Below are 9,571 nucleotides of genomic sequence, written 5' to 3' on the forward strand. Positions count from 1 at the left end.
GAGGGAGGTGATCCTCCCCCTCTACTCAGCCCTGGTGAGGCCCCATCTGGAGTACTGTGTCCAGTTCTGGGCTCCCCAGTACAGGAGAGACATGGCACTACTGCAGAGAGTCTGGTGGAAGGTGATTAGGGGACTGGAGCATCTCTCTTATGAGGAGATGCTGAGAGAGCTGGGCCTGTTTAGCCTAGAGAAGAAAAGGCTGAGAGGAGATCTTATTAACGTGTACAAGTATCTGAAGGGAGGGTGTCAAGAGGATGGGGCCAGACTCTTCTCAGTGGTGCCCAGCGACAGGACGCGAGGCAACGGGCACAAACTGAAACACAGGAAGTTCCATCTGAATATGAGGAAAAACTTCTTCACTGTGAGGGTGACAGARCACTGGAACAGGTTGCCCAGAGAGGTTGTGGAGTCTCCTTCTCTGGAGATATTCAAAACCTGCCTGGATGCGATCCTGGGCAATGTGCTCTAGGTGACCCTGCTTGAGCAGGGGGGTTGGACTAGATGATCTCCAGAGGTCCTTCCAACCGCAGCGATTCTGTGATCAAGAAAAAAAGAGAAAAGAAAAAAAGCACAGTACCTTTTTACAATTTAAAAAAAAGTTTTCCTACCTGCTGCAGGAGTCGATGTAAGAGCAGATGATAGTGAGAGGCCACCCGCTGAGGTAGAAGTAATAGGTAAAGCAAATGGTGTAGCTGAACCTGCAGGTTTGTTGAAGCCTAAACTAAAGCCTGTGGTAGCTGCTGATGTGGTAGCAGGAGTGCCTAAAAAACAAATAAATATCGCTCTTAGGATATTTGGTTTGAGAATGAATACTCAATTCAGCTTTTCTTCTGAACTATTACCATTTAACCACTTGAATATAGCAGTGTGCGAAGTCACTTGCAGGAAATAAGAGATCCCCAACGTACCCAGAGAAACTAGTACCTTCAGATTAATGTCAAACGTTTACATTAATTGTTAAGGCATGCTCTTCCAGTATTCCTAGTAATCTAAGGGGCTTTAACCCTAGACTGGAGATTATATCTAGTAGTAATCTAAAAAGCTGTAAAAATAAGAGCTCCCACCAATAACAATTTGTAGAAAGATCTCTATTGGATGTGCATACTGGAATGAATGCACATACCTTTTAAATCTGGAAACAAGAAAAATATCTTGAGATGCTATTCCCTCGAAAGTGTTCAAAAAGCACAGTTTAAAGTAAAGCAAATGAAGCTTCTACTTTGTGCTAACTTCAGCGTAAGAACATATTCTATGTTGTAGAATCCACATTCCCAAATAAAGCACAAAAGTGCATATACATATACAAACCACAACAACAACCATAAGAAACTTGGCATCTCAAATTAGGTCCTTACCTAGTGTCAATCCTGTAGCAATAGTTGTTGCTGTTCCTGCTTTAAAAACAAAACACAAAAGAATGTAATTAAGACCACAGAGTGGTTTTCATGGTAGTAAAAAACATGACACAAAACACTGAAATAATACAATATGAGTTAATACGTAGAGACTTAGCTTGTATATTAGTCTATGTAGTACGTTGAAAGCAAAATAAGATTTAACACAAGAGCCAGTATTAGTAAGCTCCAGCGGCACAAAACAAAACTGACTTAAAAAAACACTTTTTTTTTGATGAGTCTATCAACATTAAAGCTGATGTTAACACAGCATCATACCAAACTGTTTTAAATTTAAAAGAAATGAAGGTAAACAAAAATATGGAGACTAATGATTGTATCAAGAATTTTTTCAGCCATATGACAGCACATAACATTACACTGTAAAGGTGCTCTTTTACATGCTAGTGATGAGGATCACAGACTCCAAAGTCCTTCTAAAATCCTGCATCTTAGCTTAGAGTTTCTGCCCCATGGTAATCCAAATAGATTATTTTGAATACAATGCTATGCAATTCCAGATTTTAAAAAAATGTTTGATTAGAATATCAAAACACTCATTCAGTAATGCAAAAGAGAAACCCCCTCAACATTAGTCTAACAGATTAAGACAGGTTTAGTCCACTGTTCAAGTTACTTCTAACAGGAAAAATTCTAAGAACCAATCTATCCACTCATACAAATGTACAAAAAGAAAAAAAAACCACACAGACAACATACTCTAACAATACTGGAGACAAAGTAAAATTCATTAAGTTGAAGTATTTTTTTCAGCTATCATACACACAAGTCAGATGAGTTAAATTCTTCTGCAATTTGATTTTTTGAAGACTCCTGTGAGAATCCTTACATTTACAGACTGAAGTAAAGGCCTAAGAAAACATTCATTATTTGTTCATCTGGATTATTTTTATGTAAAGAAAAAAAAATCCTTTAACAAAACCTTTAGCAAGCGCAGAATTGCAAATATTGCATTACAAATATTAACACAATTTTAGTGATTTTAAGGATGTCTTAAATCAAAATGCAGCTCAATCTTAAATCATAATTTCGAGCACCCTGAATGAAGAGTTAAGCTTTTACAAAACTACAGGATTCAAAATGAGACACAATTTACACACAGGTCCAGATAGGGTTTTCTGGTAACTACATTTGTGTTTTTGCAGCATTGGTACTGCATACTTCTTGATTACTGAGCTTTTAAACTGTTTTGTAAAAAGGCTTTACTAAACTATATATAAAATGAGCTACCAAACTACTGTAAAAAAACCCACAAGCACATTATGATGACCCTAGTTTTGTGTACATACTGCTTCCCCCCCCCCCGTTCATTTAAATTTCTGATTTATTATAAAAATAAACCCAAATCTCTTTTCCTACCTGTACTGGTACCTCCCAGTGTAAAGCCAGTGGCTGATTTTGATCCAAAAAGTCCACTCCCAAAGCCCACCGAAGGAGCTGATGTAGTTGCTGTAGCAGTGGAAGATCCCAGAGTTCCAAAATTAAGTCCTCCTGTTGAGCTATTACAAATGAAAACCATTAGCAATAATTATTTTAAAAAAAGAATTCAAAAACCCTTGTGTCAATTTTTCTTTCCCATGTTTTCATTCATCTCCCCAAACAGAAAAAATGCAGCTGGGTGAGACAGACTGAACCAGAGCTCGCTACCACCCCCCCTCCATATCCCTGCAAGGTGTGTGTGTGKGGGGGGGGGTGGAGCTCATCTTCCTGTCTCCTTCCACAGCTACCTGGCTCCCACTACCTCCCTGACACTTACTCCAGCATTTGTTCGACTCCTTGCCGCACTGATTCATCTTGCTAGACCAACAGAAAACTCGCACCTCTCTCTGTTAGTTCATCTCATTAATCATGCCAAATTATTCTTCCTGAACTACGGAAATGGGAAAAAAGCCTGAGCCACCACAAAGGATACAGCAATGGACAACCCTGCATAGCTGGGAGCAGGAACATCTTTTGAAAGCAGGTTGCAGGTCCAAACAGACACTGTTAACCAGAAACCTCACCAACATTGCTTTATTTCATTTTAAAGTGATAAGCACGCAGAGATGCACCTGTTGATATTGGAACAACTTTATCCTACTTTAATCAAACAACATAGATTCTGGAATTCATTTTCTAACCAAATGCTATTCTTCCCCGCAGGTGCAAACCATAGAGGACCCATACCTACCATTCATATACTTTTTTCCTGACAATATACTGTGCAATTCAATTACTGAAATGAACTTCCAGAGGTCTTTTCACAAAGGGGAAGAGGGAGAAAGGAGGGGACCAGAGTCCAGCAATCACAAGGAAAACTAAACATATTTGCTTTATTTTGGATAACTACACATTCTAGAAGTATTATGGCAAACACTGGACAAGCTTTATATGTAGCAGAGAATGCACTGAGTTACTGTACAAAATATGCAGGGAACACAGTCATCATGATTGTCTCTAACTAATGAAATCCACAGTTACTAGCAGCCAAATGAGTCTAACAACTTTCAAGTTTCAGTTCTTAAATTGACAAAAGATCAGATGAATAATTTACTTGCAATAGCTTCCTGCTTCCATTTGCAAACCTTTTCAGAAACTGACAAGTTTTCTAGAATTTAGGCTACATCTTCCATAGACTACAATAGTGAGGTGAAATGTAATTTAGACTTTTCATAAACCAGCAGCTGTAATTAAATTCTTTTAATATTTCGTAGACTAACAATAGTCCTATTGCCTTAAAGAAAAAGTTACCACATTGGACAATGTTCTCTTGTCATTCCCTCATCTTTACCTTTGTATGAAGGTAGCACCTATGCATAACAAATTAAACAAAGACAAACCCCTTAAAAAAAAGCAAGCTATCACAGGCTTAACATTAAAAGTTTTGGAAACATCTGCACAACTCACTGGTTAAGTTCAGCAAGAGTTGGTGGTGCCTTAGTAGCATAATTTCCCAACCATACAGAAGCCAAGATACCCTTCAGCTTTGTTTACTCTCAAAATTTCAACATACTAAATTGCATTAGCATGACTTAACTGCTTCTCAACTGAAATATAAAATACGGTGTTTCTCTCACTAGTTGAGAGCTGATATTTCTCATCTTTTCCAGTACAGGGTAAGATGATTTTTCTATGAAAATTCTTCATGTTTCAAAATCCCAGCAAAGGAAAGCTAAGGTACAAAATAAGCAGTTCGGCATACATGACAAAAAAAAAAAGTTTATTAATGAAAAAAAAAAAAAAGTAGAGGTAAACCAGTGGCAGTGTTCTGACCGGCATCAGAAAGCACAGGACAGGTGGCTGAATTACTCCTCATAGAGGGATGGAAGGAAGAGGAGCTCAGGTCACTGAAGTCAGGTCCTAACTCTAATTTAGAACTAGAACAAAGCATTGCACCTGTCTAAAGCATACTAGAGAAAACATTGATTAAGAAAGAGAACATAACTACCTGAACTTGCTACTGATGCAATGCAGGAATTGGACAGGCTGGCATACCATACAGGCTTTGGGCTGTATGGATCAACGATACTCATGCTTGGTCTACATAGTAAAGCACTCTTTCTACAAACACATAGCAATATTTGCCTTAGCCCTGCCAAGAAGAGGACATGTTTGCAAACAAGCCATCCCACTGGGATGCTCAGGATTCTTTCCTAACTCAGAAACAGTAAGAAGACCACTTCCTCTGTGATACTCCTTGACCAATAGCCCTGAAGATTCACCCTGCTTATAAAAATAAATATTTGAATAAAAATACTCAGTATGATATGCCTATTAATTAGTACCTGTTGAGTATTTTTTTTTATATTTTACAGAATTAAAAGCCAGCTAGGATAAATATTTTTCTTAATAGTTTTTTGTTGTTAAGTCCAATGGGCAGAGCTTGCACCAAGTGCATCTTAACAAGATAAACTATTTCCCTTGTTTTGCAGTCCATTTAAAAGGTTTCTGAATAAACAAGTGTTATTTTAAACAGGTTCATTTTAATCAAAGAAAACCTGCATTAGACAGACATGAAGCAAAAACTTAAGAACTCCATAAAAGCTTCATGGTGGAAAAAAATCCCACAAAAGAACTGAAGCACAGTTAACATGTACTCCTAAATATGTCATGATAACATAATCAAGAGTATGAGAAGAGAGAGAAAACTTGTCCCCTCACATGGGAACTTTCAGAAGACAATACTTGACTTGAAAGGTACTGTTTCAGATGCAGATGTGGCATCCCACTCCCCTCACACTGCTAACTCCTGCCAATTCTGACAGATAAGCATTTTGAATATATCTGTTTCAGGCCAAATTTGCTTGAATAGCCCACCCCAGCCATTTAATCTACACTAAGGTGATCAGTTTTGCTTGATCAGATTTGGGAAGAGTTCGAGTAAAGAGCTCCACTACAAGGCCCTAATCTTCAATAGAGGAACACAATAGAGAAAAAAAATATTCTCTGCTAGGGCAGTCGTGTGCAAAAAGAAAAAAAACAAAATGGAACTTAGCTATTATTCTGAGAAACCTAAATATTAATGATGCTATTAGCATAGAGCCTGCTAAAAGACACAGGTAGATGATAGCACAGCACCACAATTCCTTTTTTAATCGAAAACACTGTGCATCAAATGCAAAGTTATCTGTGTCACAAAGGATAAGGAAGCACTAAGTCCAAAATAAACCTGAAGATTTATATTTGAAACGTTAAACATTCAAGGCTTTTACATCAGTGAGCTGCATGCCACACAAGCTCAAATTAACTGCTTAAACTGCTTAGGTAAGCACGATTCACATTCTGGATTTAAAATGTTAAAGACAGCTGCAAAGGAAGTCTCTCTGATCCTACAAAGCCAAAATAAAACAAAGTTAGAAAGGACACCTTCCTCTGGCATGAACTGATGGCTCCCTAGGGCTGTCTTTACAGAGCTGGTGGAAAGACAGGTCAGGCGGGAAGCCCCCTCCCCCCCCGCGGAGCCCTGCGCGCCGGTGCGGACATGGCGAAACCGGCCCACCCTCGCACTCACGGCCCCTTCCCCGCCAGCGGGGAGCTGCGGGGAGCAGCACGGCGGGCGCCTGGAGATGCAGCCCCCGCCGGCCGCGCTCACCCCCCCCCCGCACCCACGTGCCGCCCGGGCCTGCCCGCCGCGGCCGCCCGGCCTCGGGCAGGCCCCGCCAAGCGGCCGCGGCGCCCGGGCGGGCAGGCCCAGCGGGGGGAAGGGGGCCGCGTTACCTCGGCGTGGCGGCTCCGAAGGAGAAGCCGCCGCCCCCGCCTCCTCCTCCCGCACCGGCGGCGGCGGCCGCCGCAGAGCCCAACGTCCCCGCTCCGAAGGAGAAGCCCGCAGACATGGCGGCGACAGCGGCGGGAACGGCCGAAGAGCGGGGCCGGGAGACGGCAGCGCGCCCCGGCGGCGGCGGGGACGGCGGCGCGGCCCCTCTGCCCCGGTGGCGGCCGCGGCCCCCTCAGCACCGCATCGCACCCGGCGCCAACTTCGAACTGAGGCGGCGGCGGCGGCGGCAGCAGCACTAAGCGCGCGGGCAGCCGCCACCCTCCCTGCGCGCGCCTGCCGCAATGCACCACGGGACGGCGGCCCGCGGCCCTTAAAGCAACAGTAACCACGGAGCCGGGCTGCGGCGCGCCGCCGCCCACGTGGGGCCCGGGCGCCGCAGTGCCGTGCCGCCCCCGGCCCCGGGCCCGTTAGACCCTCCTTCCACCAAGGCTGTTGGTGCAAACAGCCAAGGAGGTCCCAATCTGAGACGGAGCCAGCCGCATCTTAACGGAGCAGCTGCCTGCATTTCTTGCCAACCAGATTTTCTGAAACCTTGCTAGCAACTACCAGAGCTGACGAAAATAGGGTTAATACTCCAGACATAACACACTTGAGTTTTATTAAATGAACTTTCCACAAGAATTAAGCAAATGAACAGCTTGGGGGAGGGGGGTGATGGGATTTTTCATTTTTTCTATTGCTGTTCTCTTGCTCTCTTCTTGCCCTGACAGGGACATACAGCTCCATTTCTGTTTTCCAGAGAGAATCTCATTTTAAAAGGTAATGTTGTGGAAGCACTCAAAAGTGAATGCAAGGGGAGAATGCAATTGCCCAGGTGACTATCRTGCTAGAAGGGCAATATGAATAGTTTAAGAAAATGACATATCTATTGGAGTAAAATCTATGCTTTAGTGGGTGGTGGAAGTGTCATAATTAAAAGGGGTATTCGAAAGACAGTATGTTCCTGAGCTACTGTTCAGGACAAAGGAGCACTCTAGATGCCCTACACCCTGGAAAAACATGGGAGGCTTATGTGATGATCTATTTCGACAGGGGTATAGGCAGGTTTCTAAGGAAACGTCTGCAGGATGTAGGAGGAACCTGCCGCCTAACGGTGTTGGGAACGCAGGCCTTGCCAGGCGGCACGCCTTCCAGCTGAGCAGGGCAGTGAGCGTCACAGAGTTAGGCAACGCAGCGCCTGAAGAGCCACATCTTACCTACGCACGGAACTGGCCTGGGCATAGTCCTTACAAAAGAGGTGAAGGTAAAACAGCTCCTTCCTCGACATGGGGCCCGGTCGGGCCGGGCTGCCGCCGCCGCGCAGCCCTAGAGCGCCCCCGGACGGACGGACGGACGGACGGCGCCGCGCCGCGCCGCCCGCTGCAGCCGCGCGGGGACGTCACAAAGCCTGCCCGCCCGCCGGCCAATCGGGAGGCAGGACACCCGTAACGGCCGCCGGCGCCGCGGAGACCCCGCCCCGCTGCGGGCCTGCGCTCGCGGCGGTTGCGCTGCCTCGCAATAGGGCGCTACGGGGCTTGTCAGTCTCTTTACCCGATATGGGTGACTCGCAGTGCTGTGGAGGTTTTCCAGAGCTTCTGAAAGCATCCAAAACGCTGCAGACACCACTGGGTTCCACTGCATAGCGCTGCGACTGCTCGAGACGGTGGATGGCTGACAGATCTTAATCACTGAAAAGATCTTTGGAAGTATCTGTTGGGGACTGGACGGCTGTTTTTTACAGAAGCCAGTGGCCCAAGCCTGCATTTAAATGTAATTTGTGATGTATATGCCACATTCACTTAAATGTTGCATGCACATGCCTTTGAACATCTTATAGAAAGGGAAGCCCAAAGCTGTGGAACCTCTAAGTGATTTCTGTACAAACATTTGTCAACAAATTCTTCTGATTTGGCAGGCCATGAAGTGACAAGATATATTGGTGTAACAGAAAAAGGAAACGAACCAAAGAGTAATGCTTGTGTAACATGATGTTAATAAAAAAGACAGGCTATGAATATCACCACTTAATCACTTGAAAACATCAAATTCAAGACCATAAAGCATTTTGTCCTATTCTATATTAGTAAAAGAGGTTCATTTTGTATAAACTCTATATTACTTTATTACTATCAGTTTTTTCTAGTTTGAATAATCATGAAAATAACAGCTTATATAACCCATTCAGCAACGCTTAAGTTTCAAATCTTTTAATTATTGTACAGCACATGCAAAATTTTTGTGCACCTGCATCCATGCAGCTTCAAAATATATGAATCACTTCAGTGTGCAGTTGGTTATTAGGTCTAGCACAGACCTTTTTAGAAAACCTCAACGTATTTTTTCCAAGCAAGCATTACATCAGAAGGGCCCATCTTAGAGAAAGTTCATGAGACACCCGCGAAATGAAAAAAACTCAAACGTGCCATGGCGCGAAAAAAGGCTTGGATCATCAGGAAAATGGTTCGTTTTTTCCCGGCGTTTTGACGCAGCATTTACCGCCGCCACGCCACGGGGACACAGGAACAACCCCCCTCAGCGCCGGCTGGGGGACGAGGCACCACGGCGAGCACCCAGTGGGCCCCGGCCCAGCACCCCCGGCCGCTTCCCCTCTCAGGGCCTGACCGAGCGCCCTTCGGGCACTACGCCGCCCCGGTACGGCCCGGTCCCAGGGGCCCGTCGGCTCCCTGTCCCCAGCGCGACGCTTCCCCCCCTCCTCGGCCACCGCCTCCCGCCGGAACACGGCGCCGCCTGGCCGCGGGCGCGCGCGCCGGCACACGCATGCGCGCTCGGCACAGCGGCCGTCCCCGCCATCGGCCGGCGGGGGGCGCTGCAGCGGGGCGGCGCCCTCGCCCCCCGCCCCCCGCCGCGCGCCCCGCCCCGGAAGCGTTTCTAGGTGACGGCCGCCCCGGCCCAGGATCGCTAC

The 9,571-nt window shown here is 45.3% G+C and overlaps 1 protein-coding gene across 7 annotated transcripts in view; it reads right to left on the reverse strand.

Annotated features, from left to right (window-relative positions):
• NUP58 (nucleoporin 58) overlaps nucleotides 1–7,963 on the reverse strand; it is a 40,511-nt gene extending 32,548 nt beyond the window's left edge. For 2 of the 7 annotated variants that reach the window (XM_026065892.1, XM_026065890.1), the window contains exons 1-4: nucleotides 6,612–6,944; nucleotides 2,775–2,914; nucleotides 1,356–1,394; nucleotides 609–761 (exon numbers count right to left, since the gene is read on the reverse strand). In XM_026065892.1, the coding sequence (XP_025921677.1) occupies nucleotides 609–761; nucleotides 1,356–1,394; nucleotides 2,775–2,914; nucleotides 6,612–6,727 (448 nt within the window). In that variant the 5' untranslated portion in view covers nucleotides 6,728–6,944. Of the gene's footprint in view, nucleotides 1–608; nucleotides 762–1,355; nucleotides 1,395–2,774; nucleotides 2,915–6,611; nucleotides 6,946–7,865 lie in introns of those variants that run through there. The other 5 variants (XM_026065893.1, XM_026065894.1, XM_026065891.1 and 2 more) reach the window with 4 other exon arrangements.
• Nucleotides 7,964–9,571: the final 1,608 nt, after the last annotated feature.

This window comes from Apteryx rowi, unplaced genomic scaffold (genome assembly GCF_003343035.1).
Source record: "Apteryx rowi isolate R43461 unplaced genomic scaffold, aptRow1 scaffold_233, whole genome shotgun sequence".
In the NCBI taxonomy this organism is placed as follows: domain Eukaryota; kingdom Metazoa; phylum Chordata; class Aves; order Apterygiformes; family Apterygidae; genus Apteryx; species Apteryx rowi.